Below are 27,887 nucleotides of genomic sequence, written 5' to 3'. Positions count from 1 at the left end.
TTCTTCAAAAAAAACATTTGAAAAAAATAATGAAGTTACTATCTTTAAAAATAAACTAAACTGAAGATTATTAATGTCATATATATATATATATATATATATATTTAAAAAAGAAGTAAAAAGAATATACTAGAATTAATAGGATAAAATCATGAAAAACTTATTCAAGTCAAACTTTAAAATCTCCGTCACCCTCGTAAAAAAAAACCCCATGGACTGATTGACTTGTTGACGATTTCGTACAAGTTCGTTAGACAATGAACATAGTCGCACGCATTGGAGATTCTCACAACAATCAGATTTTTATTAACGGTTTCATTTATTTGACGTCCTTCACTTATTTTTATTGCTTAGTACATATTACATTCATCTTTTATTTATTTTTCTCCTCTTGTTACCATATGACTCTATAGTGTATACTTCAAAAGTGTTGTTATTTGATTACTCACTGTACCTTTCTGGTCGAATGATGATGGTCTTCATTGTTTTAATTTTGTTGTATTTATGTACTTTAAGGCCGGGAGACTGTATTTCTCTAGTCAAATATTGATCCTTGTCACTATCTTAAGCCTTGTGCATTTGAGGCATAGGAATTATGTATCTCCCTTTATCTTATTAGGTTGATCAATCTAAAACCCATTAGTTCCGATGCTAAACAATTTGATCTAAATATAACATTGTCATACTAAATCTAAAAAATCAAACAAATGATACTTTTTCACTTAAAAACTCTTAGACAAAAGCTAACCCGATCTAGCTATAGGAACACTCACAAATTACAAGCATTTTATCAATATTTTATTTTTTCTTACATATTACTAATAATATCAATTTATCTTCTCATCTCTCAAGATATTTTCCTTCTTATAATTAAACATCAATTACTATAGTAAGTTAGATGACATATATGAACTTTGCACGGCAGATTCGAGATTCAGATTCGAATTAGTAAAACGAAGCATTTTCCTTATCTCGAGAATTGGGTTTATTATTACAGTACACCCTCACATCATTCCATTAAATAGAAAATAGTAAAAAAGAAAAGAAAAAGTTCCACGAATCCTCAAAGTCACTTCCGCGTTGCTTCCTTTCCATAATTTCCATTTAATCACTCCACACACACTCTCTCTCTCTCTTTCTCTCACTCATCAGTAACCAAAAGGCAACCAAACCAAACAATGAAGAAACCTTAACCTTGTACCCCTCACTCGCTCCCCTTGTTGTCCCTTCCTTCCGATCCAAGTGAGTGACTCCACTCGCGGCGCGTGACATGAAAAAAAGATCCCACGCTGGAACCCACACGCCACGCAATGCAAGACCCCGCCACCTCCGACACCGATCACCAAACGACGCCGTCGCCGAAGCGCAGCAACACCACCACGACTAACCGTTCTAGCAAGCGCCCCGTTTTCAAGGTCCTCCCGGGGCAGATCGCGTTCCGCCTCGTGTGCCACGCGTCCACCGTCGGCGGGCTCATCGGCAGCTCCGGCTCCATCGTGTCGCAGCTCCGCCGCGAGACCGGCTGCAAAATCCACTGCGAGGACTCCCTCTCCTCCGCCGAGGACCGCGTCATCCTCGTCATCGGCTCCCTCTCGCCGCGAAAGGGCCTCCTGCTCGGCGACGGCGGCGAGGTCGAGGTCTCCAGCGCGCAGGAGGCCGTCGTTAGGGTTTTCGAGAGGGTTTGGGACCTCGAAGCCGAGAAAGGCGTTAATTCTAACAGAGCTGTTAACGGCGAGGTTTTCTCGAAGTTGCTAGCTCACACTTCGCAGATTGGTGCCGTTGTTGGCAAAGGAGGGAAGAACATAACGGCCATTAGGAACAATACCGGTGCCAAAATTAGGGTTTTCCCTCCTCCGCAATGCGCCACCAAAGACGAAGAGTTAGTTCAAGTAAGTTTTGCTGTTATTACTGTTAATCTGTTATTGTTAGAAATTGTGTTTTTAACGGTCAACGTCTTGGTTAGTGTTAATTTGGAATCAAAATCTTATTACAATGTGTGTGTGTGACTGAATTGGGATTTCTATTTGAGTAGATTGGATCTGATATGTCACTATGCCAAATGGCAATACTGAATTTGTTTTCATTTCTTAGTATCATTTAATTCCCCTTTAACATGGGAAAGCTAAAGGCTTCTTTATATTGTTCCTACATCTGGATTTCATCTGATACCGGGAGACAACACGTGTTTTTTTTTTTTTTTGGTATATATACGTATTGAATGCTTTCAATTGCTTTATAAAAGCATAAAAAATGATATTTAATTATTTATATTTCCGATATAATAAATTCTTTTTTTTTTCAATAATACTTTCTATTTTTTGTTTTTTTTTTTCTTGTCTAGTGTTAGGCATTTGCCTATATTTTTTATCGGGGGTGTTAAATTGCCTACAAAGGGATATAGGGTGTGTTTGGCCGCGGATATGCAAAATTGATTTTGAGGTGATATGATTTAATGATTTATATTTAGATATTTTTATTCTGAAAACAACTTGGTAGGAAAATTCAGTATAAAATTATTTTGTCCACCGTAAAAATTACTTGAAGTTTCTTCAAATTGATTAATTTTGGACTTAAGATCAGCTCCTCAATGTAAAGCCAAACATGTGAATATTTACCTAAAATCATGTTAACTGATATTTGGGCGTGATTTTTATCATCTAATGTGAATCCAAACATACCTTTTCATAGATCCTAGTTCAATGTTTGGGTTCATGAACTTCAGAAATAACACCATACCATTATCATTGAAAAATGACTATTTGAAATTCTTTTTCTTTATCGGGGAACTTGTTTGATTGACAGATAACTGGTGGAATTTTGGCTGTTAAGAAAGCGCTGATTTCTGTATCTCATTGTCTTCAAGATTGTCCGCCATTATGCAAAGTTCCAGTTACTTCTAGTACACCAACTGTTAGCTCTTCTGATAGGTTGTCCTCTGATCCAAATGCTGAACTTTTCCCTCACCTTAATTCATTGTTAACCTCCATGGAAGGTTTATCTATATACGAACGGACCACAAACTCTAATGAAACCTCTAACCGTGACTCAAAAGGTGCAGAACACGAAGTTGTGTTTAGACTCCTTTGCTCTAATAATGTAGCTGGGAGCGTAATTGGCAAAAGAGGGGCTATAGTCAGAGCTCTAGAAAGTAAAACAGGTGCTTCTATTATCTTTGCAGCTCCTTTAAGCGAGCATGCCGAACGCATTGTCACCATTTCTGCTGTAGAGGTCAGTCATATGAGAATGTTTCCCTATGCCACAACTAACTCATGCTTATAGTATTTTCAGTGTTTTTTGTGCCCTCTTTCATGTGCATATGTTCATGCAACAACATATAGTCACGCATTTGATAGATCTGTTTGAAAACACATTTTGGATTTTCATAATTTTTAATGTTGATTTAGCACTGGCTTTTTTTCATCCAGAGCCTTGAGTCTTGTAATTCTCCTGCACAAGATGCTGTTATTCTTGTCTTTGCTAGAATTATTGAAGATCACATTGGAAAGGGTTTTCTCCAAGTCTCTAGCATGGAATCACCTGTAACTGCAAGGCTTTTAGTTGCAACAAGCACGGTAAATTGCTTTAGTGGCAATGAAGGTCAGTTGATTTCAGAATTGAGAGAAGTAACTGGGGCTGACATACAAATATTGCATGGAGAGTCAGTTCCTAATGGTGCTTCAGATGAGGATGTGGTGGTGCAGGTACACTTATAAATTTATGTAATTCAAGTTGACTTTTTTTTTATCTTAAGGATTTTGTTGCCATATGCTGATGTCCTTTCATTTAAAAAATGAAAAAAAAAATTGTTGCAAAATTTTCAATTTAAAATTCTCTAATATTGAAGACAATTTCAGAAGGCATTTCTATAAAATATGTGGAAAATATCTATTACTTTCAGCAAAAAAAGTATTCATGTGTATCACTCTGCGATTGGTGGATTCTGATGCTTTTGTGTGCCGACATAGGTTAGTTCGTAACTGATAACAAATATCTTATCTTGTTGCACTGGGTTGAGGCATTTGAGCACTCAGAATAGACTGAGTTTCTTGTTATGGCTCCAACAATCTTTTGTTACTGTCTCCTAGTCAAGTTTATACTTAGAGAGAGATTTTGTGCAGATCACTGGAGAGTACAGATGTGTTCAAAATGCCCTATATAAAATTACTTCTAGAATCAGGGATAATCTTTCACCCAATGAGGTGGTTGCTGAAGCAAGACCAAAATCCAATTGGAAAGTGAATAAGGATCCTGTAAAGGGTAAACCTTTTGCCCGTGGAAAATCTGCTTTTCCTTCTGGAAGGTTTCTGCCACGGGTATTCTTTACCTCCTTTGTGTTCATTGCCTTCCAATTTCTTTTATAACTCTTCTAATTCTTCCAATGCTCATAGGATGAGATTGATTAGGAGTTTGTATATTTGTAGAATGCAGGGGTGCATGCTGAAACAATATTACAAAATGGAGAATTACATACGGATTTAAGTGAGAATTTGGAACGTGGGAGGTTAGTATAATGCTGCACGCCACAGACTACAATGGCTTGGCGTTATTTTTCACCTTTTCCTTTTTATTGTTCCTGTCTTGGTAAAGTTGAACATTTGATATATAGTAATTCTTGCCCTAAAATTTCTCTTTAGAGAGTTTTTGTGTTATTTGTGAATTGTGATAGTGATTTCGTGTAAAGAGATTAATATAGGTAGATGTAGAGAAAGGGGGTTGTATAATTAATGATTTTGTTTTTCAATTTTCATTCATTTAAAAAATATTTATATGGGTTACATTATTATATAAATATACAATTAGTAAAATCTTTGATTCCTAACTGCAACTACAAGTCAATAAAATAAGTGAAATTGTGCTGGATAGACAAAATGTATCAATTTGTTAAGATATCTCCTGGCATCTGATCTTTCTCTCATCCTTTGTGCTTGATAAAATCCTTTGACAGAGGAAACATGTTTGCTACGGTGACAAATACTACTGTGGAGATAATAGTTTCTGAACACGTCTTTGGTTCTGTTTATGGTGAAGATGGTGGCAATTTGGATCGAATCAGACAGGTGCTTAATTATTCCCTTAAGAAAGATATGGTGGATTATTAGGTTGAGGATTGTGTTTGGGTTTTCACTTTTTCTTATTAAACGATGTGATTTGATTAAAGGTGGCTTTTGATCAATAATTTTTATTAGGTAAAATACAAAGTTTTTTAAAAATAATAATAATAAATTTTGGGGTAAAAAACTGTTGGGAAAATCCAAGTTCCACATCGGTTAAAGATTAGATCAAGATAGAGTATATAAGTAGGAAACAATCATAATCCTATGAGCTAACATTTAGGGTTGAGTTAGGTCCAAACTCACATCTTAAGAGAAACTTTGACTCCATTTTGTTCCATTTGTTGGGAGCAATATTTTGGTTTGCATGCACTATGGTGGATTAATTGGCCATTGTCAAAATTCAGCTTTGACATCTTTATTTATTAATTGACATATATATATTTTTAAGATTGTAAACAGCAGAAAATTTTGAGTGAAGATGTTTATATCTATATTTGCTTTTGAAGCTTACATGTGCTTGGACATAGTCACCACCAAGATATAAACAAATTCAGATTTGCATTTTAGAACCCTATAAACAATATGAATCTTGTCTGTTATTATACTATTAGTGTCACTCTTCTATATAGCTAGTTGCTCTAAATGTTTCCAGATTGCTGAAATGGTTTTACAATGATGTTGGTATTAATGTGTCTAGTGTTCTGGGACCAGATTTCAGGTGCAATTGTTACGGTTTATGATCCTTCCGTTGGTACAAGTGGAGGGAAAGTTGTCATATCTGGGACACCAGATCAAACCTTTGCAGCGCAGAGCTTGCTTCAAGCCTTTATTCAAACGGGACAAGCAAGCTGATGGAAAGCTGCATTTCATCATCAGTTGGTGCCATGAATGGTGTACATAGATGTCACACGACAACCTTCACCTTGTGAATACGGATTCACTCTTTTTTCTTAAAGATAATGCTTACCTCTTATAGACTATAAACAGATTTTGTTCTCTTTCTCTCCCTCCTTCCCCCGCACATAGTCTCACTTTTAATTTAAGGTTCATCACAATACCATTTTGCTTCAAGACCCATTCATATTCATCCTCACCCCTTTTTCTATATATATATATATATATATATATATATATATATATGCATTGTTAATGTTAATAGAGTTTGCAGAAAAAAGGAAACTAAAAAGACAAGGATGATATTTATTTTTGTTTGGAAAATCAAACAAATGAATAAATAAATAATGAATAGGTAAGCTTATTCTGAAAACAATCAATTTAAAGTAAAAGATAACTTGCGTTTGCTGATTTTTATTGTAGTCATGCTTGTCCTCTATTTCTAACAATAAAGGATAGAGGAACATCGGGGATCCAAGGAGAAATAGGACCGTCTTATTCCAAAGACAACTTTATAAAGTCCTGTTTTTGTGTCTTTCTAGGGAACAATTTGGTTTACAAATTCAATTGAAGTTTATGTATGCTTTGTGAATTCAAATAACATCAATTAGATTTCATTATGAATAATTAAGATTTTTTTTTGAAAGAATGAATAATTATGATTAAACACACAAGTTATGTAATTTAAAAAAAAAGTTATTTGTCTCTTTTAAATGATCATATGAATTTAAATATTGATCATTTATGCATAATTATATAACTCACATTTACCATGCTCATTCATATATTAAAAATGATGATAGTGTAATACTATTTGTACATTTAAATTTTCTCTCACTATATTGAATTTTATCTACTCTAAAGCTTGTTCTAATTTATCTCATTTATTACTTTTTTTTATAGACATTTAATTTCATTGATGCAATAGTTAAATGAAAAGTTTCTATAAGTACATAAAATTGTAGATATTTTAAAGTTATTTAGTATTTTTTGAATTTTTTTTAACATGCCAACACTATTAATTGAAGTGACAAGAAACTTATTTTTCTTATTTAAAGTCTTAAGCTAAGTTATGTGAATACATAAAATTGTCTCCTAGAGCAGGCTTACTAATCCGGGACATAATGGGTTCAAGACCCTCCTCCATCATGGATTGGTGTGGAGTTAGCCTTGGTTTGGTTGAGATCAAATAGGAAGGAAAGAAGAAGAAATTTTCAAATTTTTGCGTGGATCTTACACTTATATGTCTCTTCCTTTAATTCAAATATTTTTTTTTTCATTCTCTTTTCTTTTCTCTAACCAAACAACCTCTTCAAGATTCTACAATTAGCAGTGCAGAGAGTTTGTCTTGTGATTCAATTTCTGTAACTGCTACTACAATGACTTTTGGGATGAAATTTCTCTTCATAATTATAACATAAACTTCTGTCTCTCCGAACTTGGAATTCCTTGGAAGATAGACATTTTATAGTAGGAGGTGAGGATGAAATTTCTCATCGCAATTATAACATGGCATCTTGTCTCTCCAAGCTTGAAATTCCTTAGGAGAAAGACATTTTATACTGAGAGGAGATTTCTTCACTGTGAAGCTTTGAGTCTTAAAAAAAAGGGACTAAAATGAACATTTGTAAAAACTTAAAAGACCATTTTGAACCTTCTTTTGTTGAACTAATTTGAGTCTTTAAAAAAAAGGGGACTAAAATGAACCTACTAAATAACATAAAGGATCAAAGTGAATTCACTTACCAACATTTTCACCATTTCCAGCAAGTATACCAATAGTGTCTTCTGCTGCTTCTGGAGTATGTTTATCAGAACTTGTAGTTCGGTTGTCAACTTATATACCACCCTTGACAGCATCTACGCACTCTTTATTGGCACTTATACAAGGATTCTCATTGACAACATCTAAACAATGTAACAACAATTGGTTGTTACACTGAAAGATAACTATCCTTTTCCTTAACCGGGTAGAAGCAACTACACCATGTTTTTGTCTCAAAAGTTCAAAGTTCGATCAAAGAGCTTTATAATGTCTGATGTAGCAAAAGAATGAGTCTGACTATGCGTTGGTTTAGTTGAAGCAATGGTTTTCTCATTTGACATTCAACATTGTTCTTCAAGACTGTTGCGGAAATGTTCAGTTGTACATACAGAATGCCAACTATATTTAGCAAATGTGAACCAAAACCTCCAATAGAACCCTCTTTGGCATTTGCTATAACATATGGTCGGTTTGATAAAAGAGAAAATGAGAAGAAAGAAAATAAAGAAGGAAGAAAACATGACTTACTAAGTATTTCCTTCTATTTAGTTATAGAAACAAAAATTTAAAATTTTCCCTGTTTTTATTTTCTTTCCAATTCAAATATTAAAATTTTTCTTTCTTCTTTATTTTCTTTTCATCCAATCAAACTTGATCGAAGAAAAATGAATGAATAGAAAGGAAAAGAGAATAATTATTTTCTAAACTATATTGTTTGATTTAATTTTTAAGAAGGACAGCAAAATACCATCTCGATTTCCCCTCCAATTTTGGGGGCTTTGAAGGAGAGGGAGAGTGGATTTAAAATTTTAAAATTTATTTATGTTTCTACTCAATCAATTTTTAGTCAATTTTAATTACTAAAATATTTTATTTTAAAATTGTTGATAATTGCTAAATAATTGTGAATTAATAGTGGTTAATTAGTCAAATTTTGGCCAAGAATTAATTATTTAGCAATTATTTAGAATTAAAAGTTGAGAAATTAATTAAGTTGAATTTCTGGTTGCAGATACGAAAAATGAGGATACATTAAGCAAAAAGGGCAACAGAAATGAAGAGAAAGAAAGAGTTCTGAAGCAAGCCCAGCCCAACACTTACGCTAAGTGCTCGTCAGGCGCTAAGCGAGCAAAGAAGGCACGCGCTAAGCGAGGCGTAGCTCGAAGAAACAGAAACCGTTACCTGCGCTAAGCCCAGCTACGCGCTAAGCGCGCGATTCAACAGAAACATAGGCTAAGCTTGCAAGGCGCGCTGAGCGCGCGATCCGAACGCACTAAGCACGAGGTGTCGCGCTGAGCGTGACTATGAAGACCCAAAGTCCACTTCAGCAACTATAAATAAAGAGTCCGTCCCAGGGAATCAATCATCCCGCCTCAGAGCACTGTTTTCAGCACTCCAAGCCTGAGCTCTCTCTTCCTTCTTTATCTTCTTTGTTTTTATCCTTATTCTTTCTTTCACCCCAGTTGTAAGCCCTCAATGGTCATGAGTGGCTAATCCCCTAGCTAGGGTCTGACAGGCCTAAAAAGCCAACGATGTACGGTGTGCCTCAAGAATTATCAATGCAAAGGGAATTTATTCCAGGTTTTTCTGTTCTGATTCTTTTCTTGTTATCTTGTATTTGTTCTTAAATTTCTTTTGGGTTTTATTCGTTCGGGAGAGGCTATTTCCTAATAAGGATTTAAGATTTAATGCATGCATTAGTTTTAGGGGTTATACACTTGGGAAAGGATAACACCTAATAAAACATCTTAAGAAAAGAATCCTTGGCATAGGAATGATAACTCACTGCCCATGCATTTAACAACATCTAGAACTTAACCTTAATGCATTTTAATTATTTGAATCTTCGTAAAGGCATTTGGGAGATAGGTAGTAGAAAATATCATAATTACATGCATCGTAGGCCAATTGGGTTTGTCCGGTCTTGACATCTTTATTATTGTCTTCCCGTTTAAACTATTTGATTTGGTAATAGCCACCTATTTCTGCATTTATTCTTGTTTTTTTTATTTTACTCTTATTTACAAATTGAGAAGTATTCGATAAAGTGCAATAAAAATCCCTGTGAAAACGATACTCGAACTTCCGAGTTTTACTACTTAAGAGCGATTTGGTGCACTTGTCAATTGTAAAGATAATTTTTTTAAAATCTCTTTCTTTAACAAGAAATGACTACCTCCCCTCCTCTCCTCTCAATCAAACCTAATGTCTTGTCAGATTCCTTTTTTTCCGCCATAAAGGCCCTTCCCCTGCTTAGAACAAATGTAATATAATAATATATCAACGTACAAATTCATTCTTTGGCATCTTAGATTCTAGTTAAGGTTCGACTTCTCATTTCTAACTCTAGAAGTCCTCTTCAATAATTTTTTTATAGTTGAATAGACTTTAGGTTTAATGATAAATTTTACTGCCTACTTTTCATCGATTCACAAATTTTATCACTTAATTTTTTTTATTTTAAATTTTAGTATTAAACTTTTATAGTTTTACAAACTTTATCATTAAAGTTCTCAACTTTTATGCATTTTATCACCACATTAATAACAAAATGATATTGTGTCACAAGAAATTGATAACAAAATGACATCATTTTGTTTTTTTACATGTCATTAGTAGTAAAATGAGTAAAAAATGATAATTTGGATGATAAAATTCAAAAAAAACTTAGGTAAAACTTAGGTGGTGAAATTTATGAAATAATAAAAATTGAGTGATAAAATTTACAATTAAGAGAAAATTATTTTCAATTTAATTCAATATTCTCCTAAATAAAAAGTGAATCATCTTAAAAATAAGGAGATATTTCTTAAAATTGTTCCAAACAGCCAACCTTGTTTTTTTTTATATTTTTTTTTTACGATTTGTTATTCTTGATTTTGAATGATATTTGATGTCATTAAATTTAATTTTATAACTTAATAATTCTACATGTGTTCCTATATATAAGAAATAAATTATGTTTTTTTTTTGTATTCTTGATTTGTTATTTTTAATTTTATTTATTAGACATTTATTAGATTGTAAGTATTCACATTAAATATGACTATCTCTCTTACAATATTTAAACTTAATAACATTTTTAGAATAAAATTTAAATTTATTGTGATATTAATTAAAAATAACTAATTTAACCACTTTTATAATTTTAATGGTTTGTCTAACATTTCTTATATATAAAACAGGAGGAATAACATATTTCATGGGTATAATTCAATCATTCAATTGCACTTAATACTATTAAATGTGATTCGATCTAATTCCTAACTAATAATGGTATTTTATAAGGATTTCATCGGGTTGGGTAAACTAAGTTGTAGAGAAACCAACTATGGTTATTAATTTGAGTATATTAATTTAGATTTTATTTTTTATTTGATTTTTTTATATATAATGCCACAAATTTATCTTCAACGTGATTTGCACGTTTATTTAATGGGACAAAATGAAACAATTGAATAACATTTACTAATAATTTGTTTAAAATATGTAAAATCACAACAACATTAATACATTAAATGTAGTATCTAATATGTGCATAAACATACAAAATAAAATTAAAATGTATTTTTTAACATGTGTTATTAACTTAATGTGATTACTTAAAGTGTGAAAATAAGTATTAAAATTGCTAAAGAGTGTTATAAATTTTACTTAAATTTTATTTTTGTATCTAACTTAAATCTGATAGTCTTTATTTAATGAAAATGAAGTATTAAACAACACTTTCTTTTTTTTTTTTTACAAAGAGCAATGCTTACTACTAATATGTTTAAAATATAAAATGTTATTCACCCAATGTGATTTTTCAAGTGTGAAATTGGCATGGATAATGGAGTGTAACAAATTTTATTTGAATTTTATTTTCTGTATCCAACTGATGCCAAAAATTTTATCTTGAATGTTAGTTCTTTATTTAATAGAAATGAACAATTGAATAACATCTAAAAATGTTTAAAATATACAAAATCACAACATGATTAATACATCAAACAAACTATATGTCTCATGCATGCACATGAGATACATGATAAAAGTGATTGAAGAGCAATATTTAGTTTGCCATATTACCGATTATGATTTGCCTAACTAAATATGAAAATACGATTCTAGTGTGATAATTTTTACTTGATTTTTTTATATATCCTTCTGTCAAATTTTATCCTGAATAGGTTTAATGTGATTGCCTTTAGAATCATTACAAATAAAAATGTGATTTGATCTAATAAGGATTCCATCGGATTGGAGTAAACTAAGCTGTAGATAAATAAACTGTGATCATTAACTACAATTACCACTGGTGCAAACTAAAAGAAAAATAAGTTTTTTTTTAATCCATGAAAATCATAGACATAGTGAAGGAATGTAGAAATAATCCACACTGCTTAACCAATATAATTATATCTATTTGCTAAAGTCAGGCTCAATTTTTCAACAAATGAACTCATTTATTTCCTAAAATATTCAACAAATCATAGCTCAGTTAAATATCATGAGTCAGTTGTTAACTTGTTATAAGCCATACCTACCCATGTTCTAGTTTGGATTTACTCTAACAATTGCACCTGCCTTAATTCAACAGCTTGGCCATGTAGTAGTTTCAACCCAACAAAGAACCTTACCACAAACAAATAACAAATTAACTGAAACGTTCAGGGAGCAAGAATATAGAAAAACATCTGCTGTATAAAAAGCTGTAATTGGCTATATTTACAGTGCTCTCTCAGTTGCTAAAATTGTATTTGTATACAAAATAAGAGTCTCTCAGAGTCTAAATATCAGTATTTGATCGTGTGATGGCGTAACCAGAGGTCATACATAACCAAATGGAAAGCATCAAATCTGATTGGGGGCGAATTCCATTGGAAGTGTTTCTGAACCTGATAAAACATGAAGCAACTTTATGTAAGCTCCAACAGAATTCAATTAGCAACGAAAATTCTACCGACCAAACAACCACTGGTGATAAAATATTTGGGCTCCATTTTCTCAGGGCCTTCTTAATTTATGAAAACATTTCTATTTTACTAATAATTAAAAAAATGCTATCTTTCCTAGTCTTTACTTTGTTTCTTGATTTTGAGGATTTGTATAGCAAGCAATAACCCCATAATGTTATTTTCATTATTTCTAACATAATCAAGAAATAAAAACAGAAAAAAAAATTCTAACCAAACATGCTGTTAATTTCTTTCTTTCTTTATTTTGGTTTACATTCTAAATTTCTCTTCTAACTTTACATACTGATAGCTTTTCAAACAACATAAACAAAGGGTTTTTCTGAACTATAATAAGAATTATAAGAAGTTCCAGAAAAAGAAAAAAAATGAAACTTGTAGCATTCAAAGGGTTTTTCCGAACTATAAACAAAAGGGTACAATACACACGTTTACATACCACACACAAAATAAAGGCAAAAACCTAAAATCTTTCACTAATATATAGATTCCATATAAAGTAATGAGAATATTTATACCTTTACCAAATTATTATGAAGGGTAACAAACTCAGCATCTGATATATTTTTGAGGATTTGTTTAAGCTGGTATACATCACTCTCCTTGAGTACAACAGCAAATTTGTTCCAGTCAAGAATATCATTGAAAGGAAGGTCATAGTAATTAGACAATATCACTGCAAAACAACATCTTCAGGTCAGTTACAAGGTTGTGTCTACATACATCCTGTTCCAAAAGCCAGAACATCATCTATTCAAACCAAGTTACAGTTCAAATTGCGTTCACAATATCATAAATGTACTACTTTTTGAGACCCAGAGTATACATAACAAGCCAAGATGAAGTATATGTGTAATCTGTTCACATGGGTTCTACTGAATTTGACCTTTATTATCACTATCCAATAAAGTATTTCAACATTAGCTATGGTGATTGGAGGGGTGGAGCTTGGGTGGATAGTCTTAAATTTGATCCCTAGGCACTCATGTATTCCACAATACAGCTTCCACTCCCTCCAACAGTCAAACAATATAAACTTCCACTTATTATTATTCATTCCAATGGACAAATCTGCCTTTTCATATTGAACTATATACATATATAGTTGAAGCTTATTAATTATTTGATTATTAAACCACCATATTTCAGACACTCAATCATCATCCCACAATAAAGTTGCAATTCTAGTCTTAGGAGTGATAAAACCAACCAAAGCTTAATCGGCTTATACAAGGATAGGATTTGCAAATGTTTCTTAATAGACACTGTTTAATTCATAGTTTAACACAAGTACAAAGGAATCTGAGCAACTAATGCCATACAAGAAATATGCAAAGTAAATCTACCAATTTCATACCATCCATAAAACCTGACAAAAATCACTAGGCAATAAGTATGCAGTTTATATATACTTGCACTGTCATATAAGTATACAGTTTTAAGAGGCTTAATATGCAACAATGAAATCAAAGGGGGAAAATATCATTAAAACGGATGATCTTACCAGGAATACACCCATAATGGATAGAGTCTGCTATCCGAGCACTATTAACCTGTGATCCACCAGGACATATACAAAACTTACTCCTGTAAAATCTCTTCTGGTACACTAGATGCCCAGTAGCCCTACTAATTCTATTGTTTGAAATATCAAGTTCTGTGTCATTTTCCCACACACGTGCAAGAATAACTCTGATTTTAGAGTTACGATGACCGGCCCAAAATCCAAGAGTAGTTCTGCAAAGCACAAATTTATCAAATTTTCAGAATCAATAAATATGCAAGTAGAATCCTTGTCTGTTGATCTTACAGATCAAACTACATATTATTGCATCATTATCAGTATTAATTAATCTTATGATATAATATCATCTAAGTGTCCCTACTAATTCTGTTGCCTGAAATACAGATTCCATATTACATTTCCATACTATTTTACATGAAACGAATATGTATTAAAAATCAGGTTCTTGGATAGGATAGCAACATTGAAAACCAGAAAAGCATTTCTGTACTCCATGGGAGTTATTAAGATCCACAGCATAGATAATTTTAAACCAGGTTACCAGAAGTCAGAAATTGAAGAGCAACTTAGAATATTATAGAAACTGACGACTTGTGGGTCATGAGTGAGTTTGTGATAAAGGCATTTATACATTCTGAGAATTATCAAGGAATTTCCATCCCTCTCATTAAGGGACCATAAAAAAATTAACACTTCAAAAGCAGGATGATAAGTCATTGAGCAAAATCCAATCCCCAAAACCTAATCTGCACCAATTTTTTCGTACAATCTAACTAAGTGGAGCAACAAATGTCTTAAAAAACTTTACCTGTTTTCTATATCATTCCCCCCAGCAGGAAGAGCAAATGGCTGTAGCACTTGAGGGAGAGCAACATCTTTATGCGGAATGAATCCAACATCATAGCTGGGGGAGCACACAGCTCGAATGGAATTCTTCACAAGAAACTCAAGTCCTTCTGTTGCCCTCACGCCAACATCATGACAAGTGACAAAGAAGTGATCAGCACCCAAGGTTCTGTTCCAATAAGGATATTTGGATATCAAGCTCTCCACATAGTTTTGTACAATTATCGTCATATTCTCATAACTCGTGCCCTGCATAACACGCAAACATGAGACCACATTCCACCCAGAAGCAATCACTTAACCATCTAATCCAAGCTAAAGATTGTCTATCTATCATTTTCATTAATAATTTCTTTTACAATTTTGAGTTTGGGCCAAACTCAACTCCAAATATGGGTTGCCTCCAGTTATATACACATTATTGTGGCCATAATACTAGTAAATGTGGGATTCCAGCGCACACCCCTCATACTGAGGATTGTGATATCTTGTGCGTAAAGTTTGCAAAACTAGACATTTGCAGATGGTCCGCTAACAGGTGACCCAATAAACCCAATGAAAAATTATTTGGATAAGCTTTGATGCCATCTTAAAATTTTGGGTTTGGACCTAACATGCTAACACAACCCAAAAGCTAGCTAGCTCATGAAGTGAGAGTTACCCTCACTTATATTCACTATTGTACCATATCACTAGTTAATTAATGTAGGATCTCCAGCAATTTCCTTTTTAACTAAAGTTCCACATCTACTACTCACTAGTAATGCATGCATCTAACATTGTACCATTCTCCCCAGATCTCAACAAGAGAGAATGCAGAAAGGGGAAAAAAAAAATACCTTGCCACGCATCTTGTGACACGAGATGGGAATGAAGAAGAGGTGTGCCTCATCGGGATTTTCGGTGCAGAAGCGACTCTCTCTGATGTTCTGGAAGAAATAGCCTTCGCTGGCGTACTTTCCGGTGAGCTTCCTCGGCGTCTGGTAGAACGTGTTAGGATCCCCATCTGGGTATATATAAACCTTGAACTTCTTCTCCATTTCCTCATAGTTCAGCTTGAACACGCGCGGCGAGTGGTACGTGTCCGGAACCTCTTCTTTCTCTTCTTTCTCGCTTACCGGCGCATCGTTGAGGTTCTCGACCGAGAGCTTGGCAACCTAGAGCAAAAGGGTAATCGAGAAAACGGTGAAAAATGAGAAATTTCAAAATGGGGTTGGAGGAAAAAGAGAAAAAGGGGTACCTGGGGTGTTGGGGTGGAGTATTTGAGAGAAAGGTAGGTGAAGGAGAGAAGGGTGAGGATTGCGAAGAAGAGGAGTGAGCCTCGCAGAGAGAAGAAACCTTGCTTCACGGTCATCATCACTGTATAATAAGCTTCGATTTTGATCTGCGATTTGAAGGGTTCGATTATAGGGAAGAAGCAGATTGAGATGGGTTCGTTGTTTCCTTGGAAATCTGTGATATGAGGCTTGGAACCTTCCTTACTCGCAGTACTCTATCATTTTGCTATGCTAATGCTGCGCTGCCTCTGCCTCCTCTAATTTTCTGTTTTTAGAGGTTACATGACAGTTAATTCATTAACACTGGCTTAATTTTAATTTTATTTTAAGATTATTTATGACATTAAATAATTTAAGGGATGATTAATAAAAGATTATTTTTAACAAGTATATCTTATTTTATTGATAATTTAATAAATACATCCATTTTTATGAAAATAAATATATATCATTAATTGATAATCACTTCACTATTAAATGTTTACATCAACACAGGTAGGATTGTTGTAACTTAATTAAAGATTTTAGGTTTTAATTTTTGAATATATATTTATATTAAATATTTGAAAAAAATTAACCCTCATAATAATATTATTTGACTGAAATAAAATTGCTTTTAATAGCATGTGTTCAAACAAACAATATATATATATATAATTAATAGACCTTACAATTAAAAAAAAAACCCTTAATGATAAAGTAGTCCTATTTAATTATACTAATTATTTTGAATTTAAGTCTTTAAGATGCGGATAACTTAATTAGAAGATACAAGTAATATCTATCAAATTTTATTTAATTCCAACGAATGATATTCTCTGCTTCTAGATTTGCCTGTTGACATTTTTTTTTTTTTTGCCTTAAAAAAACATATATACCAGTCTTGGTGTTGATTTTTGTTTTTTCCCTCTCCTCTCGGGCGGATAGGTAGAGAAAGGTGTGTATTCTCACTTGAATAAATAAGTATATGAAATTTCAAGTGACTCTAATTCAGGTTAAAATACTAACGAGTACCTGAATTAATCAGTACACGAGTATTATTAAGTTTAAGTATATCCAATAAAAGAAATTAAGTATATAATTATGTTAAATATCTATAAAGAAAATTTTATCCTTCATAATTTTTGTTTACTCAAAACAATTTTTTTTAATAGAAGATACGTATTGTTTATAAAAAAAAAGAAGTTTAAAACAAAAAGGAAGAGTTGAGTTGCATGCATTTAGTAATTTTTTTTAGGAGAAATCCATTAAGTCATTAACCCAATAATAGAAGGTGAAAAAGGAAAATTAAAAATAACTAGTACATGTTAGAAGCGACCCCTAGCCTTTAATGTTACTAGTTAGATAGTGCTCAAATTTGTTTCAAATAGCTTCCACATAATTTCCTCCAATTTTATTCTTGTTGGATTTTGCTTTAAATTCGTGGACATTGGGCATCTTTGAAAATAATTGCTTCTCGTTTTTTCCAATCTAGAGTGCCGAGTCTCTGAAGCAAATTAACACCTCCTCAACTTTGATGGCGAAAAGAAATATAGTAACAATTAAAAAAAAAAAACAATTGTATCTTCAGCACATTAGTTAACAAAATTTAAAAATTAAAAAAAATATTTTTATTATAAAAAAGTTATATTATTCATGATTTTTTATGTTCTTTTGTGATTTATATAATAAATATTTTTTTTTAATTCTTTAATCAATATTCTAATGACATTTATTAACAATATCCTTAGAAAAATGGAAAGGTCCATGAGGCATCTTTAAACTGGGCAGCTTTAATTGCAATTAAGCACAGTGATGAGCAAGTTTGTTGGGGAGGGGTTGATAAAAAAAAAAGGTTTTAACTACCAAGGAGTGTAAAAAGGATCCAAGCTATACATAAAAATTGAAATCATCAGTGGATGATGTCTTTCACCCATTGGTGAAAAATGGCAAGGGAAAAGGAATAAGCACATTGATCCTAGCAAATCTGCATCATAATGTTTCAACCAAAGAATCTGGTATAAATTACTCTTTGAAGCACTAACTGGGTACAATTAGCAATTCAGTACTACGTGATCATTCTCTTTAACCTCTACGGACGGGGAAAAGAAGTGAACAACATGGGTGGAGAATATTGAAGGTCGTCCATTTTCATAATTATAAAATAGAAATATGATTCCAAAACTAACACAAAGTGAACTTGGGATTAGTGGAGAATATTCAAAGTCCATTTTCATAATTGTAAAATAGAAGTATGATTCCTTAACTAGCACAAAGTGAACTTGGGATTAGTGGCAGATCATCAGTAAAATGTTTTGGGAGAGCCGATCACTAGATATTATCTTTTTATTGATTAATTTTAGTTATTAATTTTTGTTAAAATATTAATAGAGATTCGAATCTATATTCTTCCCTCCTCCCCCTTTCAACCCCCTTCCCAACCACCAATCACTAAATACTAACTAAATTGGTTTAACTAAAATTCATATTAATCATATATAATTTTATCAAAGTTTCAAAATAACATCAATGCAAAGTAGCAATAACGAAAAGATGCCTGAAACAAAATGAGCTTTTGGGCTATAATTAAGCTACCTTTTATGCTAAACTGATGAATGTGTTGATACTTGAAGTGTCTTCTGATTATTAGAAGCAAATGAGCCCTGTAATCATATAAGATATGACCAAATGAGCATTCCCCAATGGCAGTTGTCTAGCAATTTTTTATTTAATTTTATAGATTTAGATCCTCTCATATTATAGAGTAACATAATATAGATACGTTGAAGAAAAAAACATATCGTTTATCATATATAAGAACTTATAATGATAGTTGTAGAACCCGCTAACTATATTTTATTGCATAATAAAATATTACTTCAAAAAAAATATTATATTGCATAATAAAATTCTTTATTCACCCTCAACTCTCTAGCATCTAGAGTAGAGTGTTAAAATCCTATTTTGAGTGTGTTTTTTAACAGTGGTCTAATGGTCTATAGAAATTTGGGTATATGACATGAGGCCCAAAAAGAACAAGATCCAACCCAACAAGTACTGTATTCCATAGTAGATGTTGACGGCATCGTTAAAGAAAATACATGACCTAGCCCAAGCAAGCATCCATGAATAATCGCGTATTTAACACTTTTTTGAACCTCATAATTATAACGAGGAGTCATATAAGGTGGGTTTAATATTTTAAATCATTTTATTAAAATTTAGGGAAGAGATGACGTCTTAATTCATGGCAACAAAAATCTTCGGACTCAAAAAGTACTGACAAAAGTATAAAAATAAAAAACTATATATATTTATATTTATCTTACACTAAGATGAGTGAAAACTTATTATATATTAAGTTTAAATACTTTTTTACTCCTTATAATTTAGTATTTTTTTATTTTTGTAAAATTATTTTTTTGTCTTTAGTCATTGTAAATTATGTATTTTGTTTTTTATTCTTATAATATTTTAGATAATATTTTTTTACTGTTTAAAATATTTTAAGGATGAAAAACAAACATAATTTGTAATTACTAAAAAAATAATTTTACAAGAAAAAACATAAAAATGTTAAATTAACTGAAAAAATATTTAAACTTATATATTATATGCAAAATCATATTTTATTTCACTCAACTAATTTCTTAGAGTTATAAGATGGATTTCTTGTTATTGGGTATCAATAAATATATATTTTTTATATTAAAAAATTAAAATTGATCTCAAATCTCTTAAATGAAGTCTAGAATTATAACAGTGTAGATACAAAAAGTAATAATCGAAAAAAGAGAAACTACTAAAATAACATAAAGACTAGAAAAACAAGAGAGATGATTTTTATTTTCATACTTATTATTTCTTTCTTCTTTAATTTTCTTTTTTAATCCAAAAACATCAAAAGTGTGTGTTTAGAATATAGATTGAATTAATTTTATATTATAATCTGTTTAAAGTTTTGTTTTCTATTATTTGGTAATGTTGACAAAAAAAAGAAGATTATAATATATTACAAAAGAAAATTGTTTTTTATTATAATATATTAAATGCTAAAATATTATTTCCTAGTTAAATTTTTTTTTTCTATTTTTATCCCATATTAACTAATTTATTAATTTTAATACAAAATAACTATTAAAAAATTCCTTAAAAAATATTATATAATTTGATAATTTTAGAAAATCCAAATAAATAAATGATCCTAAAACCGGTTTTCACCTAACATATTCAAAACATAAAATTTCTTATACAAATTAACTATTGCAAACATTTGTTTTTGTAATTTTACGATAGAAATTGAATATTTAGAATACTCAAATAAATAAAATCTTAAAACTACTTTTCACCTAACATATTCAAACATAAAACTTCTTATCCATTATAGATTATAACAATATATCTAATTGATTGTGAAATAATTTTTCAAAATAATTCAATTCAAACACATGCTAGTGTCAAATATGTTAAAATAACACATTTATTGATTTTTCTTTTGTTTAAACCAAATTTAAATTTTGACCCATTTAAATAGACCAAATGTACATATTTTTATATAATTTAAAACAAATTAACAGCTTATCTTAGCGTTTATTTTAATGTAAATGTGTTATTTAAAACATAAGTAATTTTTGCCTTAAAAAACATAAGTAATTTTTTATTATTGAAATACATATTCAAATTTTTAAAAATTTCTAATTTGTTATACACAACTATAACATTATTTATAAGATGGATTGATAAAAAAACAAAACTAGACTGTTAAATTCATCTTTAAAGTATTATTTTCGTTCTTAATTAGTTTTTAAAACAAAAAAGTACTTAAATAGTCTTTAGGATATTAAAAATCATGTTAAGCAGTTGCTCAAATATTTTAAATTTGTTCCTAAACTTTACTCTATATCAAGTTGGAAATTAAAGGGATAAATATTCAATATTTTTAAAAATTATTTAAATTATTTTAGAGACAATTTAAGAAAAATGGTAATAATTTAAGGCAAAAATGATGATTTACTCTAAAAAAATTTGTTTAAACGTTATCAAATATATTATTTTTCAAATTTAATACATGGGCTCTAATTACTTTTCTACTAGGAAAAAAAAAAGACTTTACCATAAATAATTTTCGTATTCTTCTAGTTTACCCGATAAATTGGTAGGTTCTGTTCGAATTTCTCTTCAAGCTGAAAGGTAAAAAGGAAAGAAGAAAGGACTATACTTCAACTTCAACGGTCGGTTAATTCAAAACTTATCAACGGTCACCAAATTCAAATTTGAAGGATCCCATTCCCATCCCTCGCCACGGTTCGAAGCACTGAAATTTTCTCTTTGCCACGGAACCAGCCCTCTCTCTCTCTCTCTCTCTAGAAATTCCTTCTTGATTGCCAAGCCTCCATCTTTCACATGGATCCGACTCAATCGAACGACGTTCAGCAATACCCACAAACCCTAATCTCAGAGCCTAAAGATTCTCCAATGCACGACGCCAACGAGTCCTTGTTCGATTCGATGGTTTGCGACTCCAGTTCAAGACTGGTCCCAACTGGGCTTACGAGATCTGGCAACGCAGGTTAGAATATCACAAATTCATAAAATGGGCTTTATGGTTAGGACTGTGACTAGAAATGAAAAATAGATTAGAAAAGGTTCCATTTTTCCTCTTTCTAAGTTGAAATTTAGTGCTGCTACCTTTACCCTTTTCCCAATTACCCTTGAATCACCCCTTTCAACCGGATTTCAAACTCGTTCTGTTTATTTTCTCTAGTTACATAACAGTTGCTGGCAATTGTGTAGTGAAGTATTAATTTTGGGGATTTAGAATTTTGGATTAGGGTTAAGTAAATTGTAGTTGGGATTAGTTTAGAAGTGTAGTGCTAATCTGATTACACGGGTAATTTAGATCAAACTTTTGAATTTTCAGTGAAGTTTACAGAAAAATGCAAAACACTGTGTTCTAAGTATTGAGACAGGACTTGAGGTGTTTATGCTTATGTAGATCGAATGTTTAATTTTAATATTATGTCGTTTTGAAGCAGAAGAGGAGTGTTTCATGTTTGTAAATGCGGGAGGGGATGCTTTTAGTGAAGCAGCTGGTGGAATAACGTTCCTGGGTGACACCTATTTTGATGGTGGCAACGTTATGCGTACCAATGAGAAAATAGTGGAGGGTGGAGACTACCCATTTATCTACCAATCAGCTCGGTTGGGAAGCTTTTGTTATAGGTTTGCTAATCTTCCTCCTGGAGACTACGTTGTTGATCTTCATTTTGTGGAGATCATTAACATAAATGGGCCAAAAGGAATGAGGGTGTTCAATGTATACATCCAAGATGAAAAGGCATGTTTTTCTGTACAAGCTAGAATATTTTTATTTTTATGCATTTATATTTGAAAAATTTATACAGGTAAAGGCTTCAACCCCTTTTTTTTATTGAAATAAAATGGCAGGTTCTATCTGAATTGGATATCTATGCAGTTGTTGGAGCCAATAAGCCATTACAGATGGTTGATTCAAGGGTGTCTGTTAAGGATGATGGGGTTATTCTCATAAGATTTGAAAGTATATCTGGAAGCCCAGTTGTTAGTGGGATTTGCATTAGAAGAGCAACGAAGGCGTCAGGTACTGTATTTCTGTTTAATGTGCTTGAATTGTTTGCCACTGGCCTAGATGGTTACTCAGCAATTTGCTGTCTTTTTTTGTAATATTTTTCAAACAGTTCCACAAGTGACAAGTGATTACATTAAATGTAGCTCCTGTGCTGCACAGATTGAAATTCCTTCATCACAGGTTAGAGGTGTAACCTAGTTGATAAGTGGCAGTTTGAAGTGCAAGTGTCACTGACTCACAACATTTTGCTTTTTCTGTTTTTCATTGGAATGTTTCAGATGAAAGTTATGCAGGCAAAGTCTACAGCAAAGTACAAGAGCAAGATAAAAGAGCTCACAATGCAGTGCGATCTCAAGGCAAAAGAATGCTATGAGGCATGGATGTCATTAACAGCAAAAAATGAGCAATTGGAGGCAGTCCAGATGGAACTTGACAAAGTGACATTTAAGTTACTCACAACTGGTAAGTTTTGCAGGGTTCCCTTCAAGAGCATGGAAAATAGAGTCTTAAAAATACTTAATTTTTAACTCGTTTATGAGATTCATTAACATGTGTTTGTAGTAATTTCGAGATCTGATGATTATTTCATTTTCTATTTGCTATGCATAGTTTATGGTCTTAATAAATGTAATGCAGTAAGATGCACTTGCATCAATGGCATCACCTTATATCTGATTCCTAATTCTATTGCCAATTTCCTTGGCAGATCAAACTGTAGAGAAACAAGCTGAAAGCCTGAGGAGTATTTCTAATAGGTATGAGCTTGATAAGAAGAAATGGGCAGAAGCAATTAACAGTTTACAAGAAAAAATTAAGGTAATTGATGAAAATTCAGGAAGGAGTTAAACTTGAAGTTATTATCAATATTATTATTATTATTTTTTATTCTCAGAGGATAACTTAACTTACATTTATGCTAAATTTGTTTTGCAGTTGATGAAGAGTGATTATTCAAAACTTTCCTTTGAAGCGCATGAATGTGTTGATTCAATCCCCGAATTAAATAAGATGGTTTTTGCAGTTCAGGAATTGGGTATGCTTTAGTTATATTATTTAGCTTCCAATTTTGTCAATGTAAGTTTGCAGATAATTTATTGCTTTGAAATAGTACAAATAATCTTATCGGACTAAACTTCTTTCTGCAGTTAAGCAGTGTGAAGATCTCAAAGTGAAGTACAGCGAAGAGATGGCAAAGAGAAAGAAACTCTTCAATGAAGTTCAAGAGGCTAAAGGTATTTCCTCATGTCATGTTTACTTATTCTACATAGTATATATGGACTTTTTTCTGATATAAAGAAAACTATTTTAAGTCAAAGGCACTAATGACACTTCTGTTATGAATAATAGGGAACATTAGGGTTTTCTGTCGATGTCGTCCATTGAATAAGGCTGAAATCTCAGCTGGAAGCAATACAGTTGTGGATTTTGATGCAGCAAAGGAAGGTTGCCTTGGAATTTTGACAAGTGGCTCCACCAAAAAATCATTCAGATTTGACAGAGTTTATACACCAAAAGATGATCAAGGTATCTGAAAAGTGTAACACAATAGCTATTTGCTTGAGCCTTGAATGTCATCGCTCTTATATATTTAGTACAAGATTTTTATTATTTATCATAATTGGAACTTTTCTAAACAACAGTGTTTTCTATGTTTTAACAGTTGATGTTTTTGCTGATGCATCATCAATGGTAATCTCTGTACTGGATGGCTACAATGTTTGCATCTTTGCTTATGGGCAAACAGGAACAGGGAAGACATTCACCATGGAAGGAACACAGCAGAATAGAGGAGTAAATTACAGGACTCTTGAGCACTTGTTTAAAGTTAGTAAGGAAAGGAGTGAAACATTTTCATATGACATATCTGTTAGTGTGATAGAGGTTTACAATGAACAAATCAGAGACTTATTGGCTACAGGACAAACATCAAAGCGGTAATTTGTTATGTTTATCACTGCTTCCATTTGTAAGATAGTCTGATATAGTAATGTGGTTCCAAGCATGCTAGAATGTGCAATATCACTAGTCTGAGCAGGAAACTGAAGTAGCTAGAATGATTTATCTTGAAATGATTATCAGGTTGGAGATAAAACAAGCTTCTGAAGGATTTCATCATGTTCCTGGTGTTGTAGAAGCCAGGATTGATAACATAAATGAAGTGTGGAATGTACTGCAGGTCGGAAATAATGCTAGAGCAGTTGGAAGTAATAACGTTAATGAGCACAGCAGTCGATCTCACTGGTACCAAGCTCTTGTATTTTTTCTTCATTTATCATACTAAGAAGATTTCTTGTCTAGAACCTCTGCATCAATATGCTTTTTTTCCTACAATTTTTAACAATTGCTTATATCTGTTTCAGCCTGCTTTGTGTAACAGTAAAGGCTAAAAATTTGTTGAGTGGCGAATCTACCAAGAGCAAGCTTTGGCTTGTGGATTTGGCAGGTAGTGAGAGACTTGCAAAGACTGATGTGCAAGGGGAACGGCTTAAGGAAGCACAAAATATCAATCGATCTCTTTCTGCCCTTGGAGATGTAATATCCGCTTTAGCAGCGAAAAGTAGTCACATTCCATATAGGTATATCTGCACCTCTTTACTTCTACCGCATCTTAATTTATAAATAACTAAATATAAGTTTTATTCATGCTCTTTCCTTTGGTGGTTTCAGGAACTCTAAACTGACACATTTACTTCAAGACTCACTAGGTATGTCTAGTCACTTCAGCTTTTTGTGTGTTTGTGTTTTTGAGGAGTAAGATCCTGATTATGCAAGAATATATTGGTAACATTCCTTGCTTATTTTTCGTAAAACATTGCAGGAGGTGACTCCAAAACTTTGATGTTTGTACAAATAAGTCCATCAGACCAGGACGTAGGTGAGACACTGAGCTCACTTAATTTTGCAACTAGAGTGAGGGGTGTTGAGTTAGGTCCTGTTAAGAAGCAAATTGATACAAGTGAAGTTCAAAAGATGAAAGCAATGGTAGGTTGCTGATCCTACTTGAACACATTAAAAATTATTTTCTATTTCACCATGTTCTAGAATACAAGTTAATGTTTTCTTCCTTTTACACTTTGGCTTTAGCTTGAAAAAGCACGGAGTGAGTGCAGAATTAAAGATGAATCTATGCGAAAACTTGAAGAAAATTTGCAAAGCTTGGAGAGTAAGGCCAAAGGCAAGGATCAAATTTACAAAAATCTACAAGAAAAGATTCAAGAACTTGAGGGACAGATTGAGTTGAAAAGAGCCATGCAAAATGACTCAGAGAAAAAAATCTCTCAATTATCTGCCAAATTGAGAGGGAAAGAAGAAACCTGCGGTACTCTTCAACAAAAGGTTGGTTTCGGTTTGACATTGCCATTTGAACTTTTTTGCTCATCTACACATTGTTTTAGTAATGACAAGGGGATGTCTAGCATGGTGTTTTGGTCTTGGTTTTTGAGCTCCTACATTAAAAAAAAATTTGACATCAATGCCTATATTGATGGGCCATTTGGCTAACTCCACATATAAACATACCACAAAAAACAATGTGCTTGTTTGATTTTGTCATTAAATAAAATGATATCCTTGGTTACTCTGTTACTCACATTCATTTCTGACAAAACACTTGTCTCTATTGAAGGTGAAAGAGCTAGAGAAAAAGATGAAAGAACAACTGCAGTCAGAGTCAGCAAGTTTTCAACAGAAGGTTTGTCTGTTACTTGCGAAAACTGCTTCCTTCCACTCATCTTTGTGATGAATTAACATGCATTATCATGTGATGAATTATTCCTTGAAGAAAAAGTTTACCATTTTTTCTCTCAATCAATAAATCAGTTCTTCTTCGTAAGCAGGTTTGGGATCTAGAGAAAAAACTGGAAGATCAGATGCAAGGGTCTGAGTCTGAATCTGCCATTTTGAAAGATAAGGTTGTCAACAATTAGAGTTGTTTGTACAATTAGATATTCTGCTAATTTTGATAATGGAATATATTTAATGACGCCTCTTTTCATGTTCATTGCTTCATATTCTTCAGATCAAGGAGCTTGAGAGAAAACTGAAAGAGCAGGAACAAAGCTCAATGTCCTTGCTTCGTCAACAGGTACTTTGCACATCTCAAATAAGAAATTTAACAATTTGTTTCTGTTGTGCATTTGATCACAGTCATTTAAGAGTAATATCCTAATTAATAACTCTTTCACAGGCTGACAGTAACCATTATCAGTGTTCAATTTTCATCATTTATCGCACTCGGCTTTCGTTGCCTCTTTTAAGTGGATTGTTTTAAATTAATGCACGTGCTCATGTGTCAATATATGTCATGACAGATGAAGGAACTGGAGGACAGGTACCGAGAGCGAGAGCAACAATGGCAACAAACTCATTCTTTTGTGGATGCAGTAAAAGCAGCCACACCAGATGTATGTAAAAGCTGCATGGGGGAAGAATGTCCAAGTGAGATCGAGACTGGCATTTTAAGGTGTTCAGACTCGGTAAACCGCCAGATAAGTCAAGGTTCTTCTTTGTTCAAAGGGAATGATTCCACTCATAAGATAAGCCAAGGTTCTTTGTTCAAAGAGAATGATTCCACTCATAAGATAAGAAGCAAAAGAAGCAATGATGAAAACAACTTTGTCATGCCATCATCATTATTACATGATAGAAGAGTCGCAAGGAAATCTGATCCACCAAAAATAGTAAGGGGTGTGAGGCCAACACCAAGGCCAGTCACTGCTAATCCAGCCCCAGTGTCTCACAAGAGAGGTAGCACAAGCAGAGATCAGGTTCAAGGAATCAAAGAGAGGGACACTAAGAAGAAAATTTGGTCAAGATAGTAGATCCAACATAAAAAAAAGGGGCTGCTCGCTCCTGTAACAATTCATATTGAATATTGTTTTTGTGTGTGTAGTTTTTATAATTTAGAATTCCAACTCTTGTGTGTAGTTGCAAATGAAGTTTTCTGTTTAGAAAATGCAATATATGAAATCATTGTTATCATA

General features: G+C 32.4%; 3 protein-coding genes across 3 annotated transcripts; 2 read left to right on the top strand and 1 right to left on the bottom strand.

The window, feature by feature from the left end:
- The first annotated feature begins 1,060 nt into the window (after positions 1-1,060).
- Positions 1,061-6,139, top strand: LOC114409160 (KH domain-containing protein HEN4-like). Its single transcript, XM_028372506.1, has 7 exons — positions 1,061-1,889; positions 2,803-3,228; positions 3,426-3,701; positions 4,119-4,313; positions 4,422-4,501; positions 4,946-5,057; positions 5,766-6,139. The coding sequence occupies exons 1-7, from the start codon at positions 1,311-1,313 to the stop codon at positions 5,904-5,906; spliced, it is 1,809 nt and encodes a 602-aa protein (XP_028228307.1). The 5' UTR covers positions 1,061-1,310; the 3' UTR covers positions 5,907-6,139.
- Positions 6,140-12,259: 6,120 nt separating this feature from the next.
- On the bottom strand, positions 12,260-16,575 carry LOC114409152 (probable glycosyltransferase At5g03795). The gene is made up of 6 exons (XM_028372494.1): positions 16,283-16,575; positions 15,882-16,199; positions 15,005-15,291; positions 14,176-14,408; positions 13,190-13,347; positions 12,260-12,593 (listed from the first exon to the last, which is right to left on the bottom strand). The coding sequence occupies exons 1-6, from the start codon at positions 16,397-16,399 to the stop codon at positions 12,492-12,494; spliced, it is 1,215 nt and encodes a 404-aa protein (XP_028228295.1). The 5' UTR covers positions 16,400-16,575; the 3' UTR covers positions 12,260-12,491.
- A 4,931-nt stretch (positions 16,576-21,506) lies between these two features.
- On the top strand, positions 21,507-27,887 carry LOC114409143 (kinesin-like protein KIN-14R). The gene is made up of 19 exons (XM_028372483.1): positions 21,507-21,867; positions 22,334-22,635; positions 22,746-22,917; positions 23,015-23,085; positions 23,184-23,367; positions 23,612-23,721; positions 23,839-23,938; positions 24,051-24,137; positions 24,253-24,429; positions 24,566-24,839; positions 24,985-25,146; positions 25,266-25,481; positions 25,573-25,610; positions 25,724-25,887; positions 25,990-26,241; positions 26,531-26,596; positions 26,742-26,816; positions 26,924-26,989; positions 27,216-27,887. Exons 1-19 carry the CDS (start codon positions 21,702-21,704, stop codon positions 27,720-27,722), a joined length of 3,189 nt encoding a protein of 1,062 aa, XP_028228284.1. The 5' UTR covers positions 21,507-21,701; the 3' UTR covers positions 27,723-27,887.

This window comes from Glycine soja, chromosome 1, assembly GCF_004193775.1.
Source record: "Glycine soja cultivar W05 chromosome 1, ASM419377v2, whole genome shotgun sequence".
NCBI lineage: Eukaryota > Viridiplantae > Streptophyta > Magnoliopsida > Fabales > Fabaceae > Glycine > Glycine soja.
This window is presented reverse-complemented; position numbering and strand designations above follow the sequence as displayed.

Bases quoted from the DNA above. Each gene is read 5' to 3' on its own strand.
- LOC114409160 (XM_028372506.1), top strand. From the start codon at position 1,311: ATGCAAGACCCCGCCACCTCCGACACCGATCACCAAACGACGCCGTCG. The intron at 1,890-2,802 runs GTAAGTTTTGCT...TTTGATTGACAG, and splicing joins AAGACGAAGAGTTAGTTCAA to ATAACTGGTGGAATTTTGGC. The intron at 5,058-5,765 runs GTGCTTAATTAT...TTCTGGGACCAG, and splicing joins ATTTGGATCGAATCAGACAG to ATTTCAGGTGCAATTGTTAC.
- LOC114409152 (XM_028372494.1), bottom strand. From the start codon at position 16,399: ATGATGACCGTGAAGCAAGGTTTCTTCTCTCTGCGAGGCTCACTCCTC. The intron at 16,200-16,282 runs GTACCCCTTTTT...CTTTTGCTCTAG, and splicing joins ACTCCACCCCAACACCCCAG to GTTGCCAAGCTCTCGGTCGA. The intron at 13,348-14,175 runs GTAAGATCATCC...GTTGTTTTGCAG, and splicing joins CCATTATGGGTGTATTCCTG to TGATATTGTCTAATTACTAT.
- LOC114409143 (XM_028372483.1), top strand. From the start codon at position 21,702: ATGGATCCGACTCAATCGAACGACGTTCAGCAATACCCACAAACCCTA. The intron at 21,868-22,333 runs GTTAGAATATCA...GTTTTGAAGCAG, and splicing joins TACGAGATCTGGCAACGCAG to AAGAGGAGTGTTTCATGTTT. The intron at 26,597-26,741 runs GTTTGTCTGTTA...CTTCGTAAGCAG, and splicing joins CAGCAAGTTTTCAACAGAAG to GTTTGGGATCTAGAGAAAAA.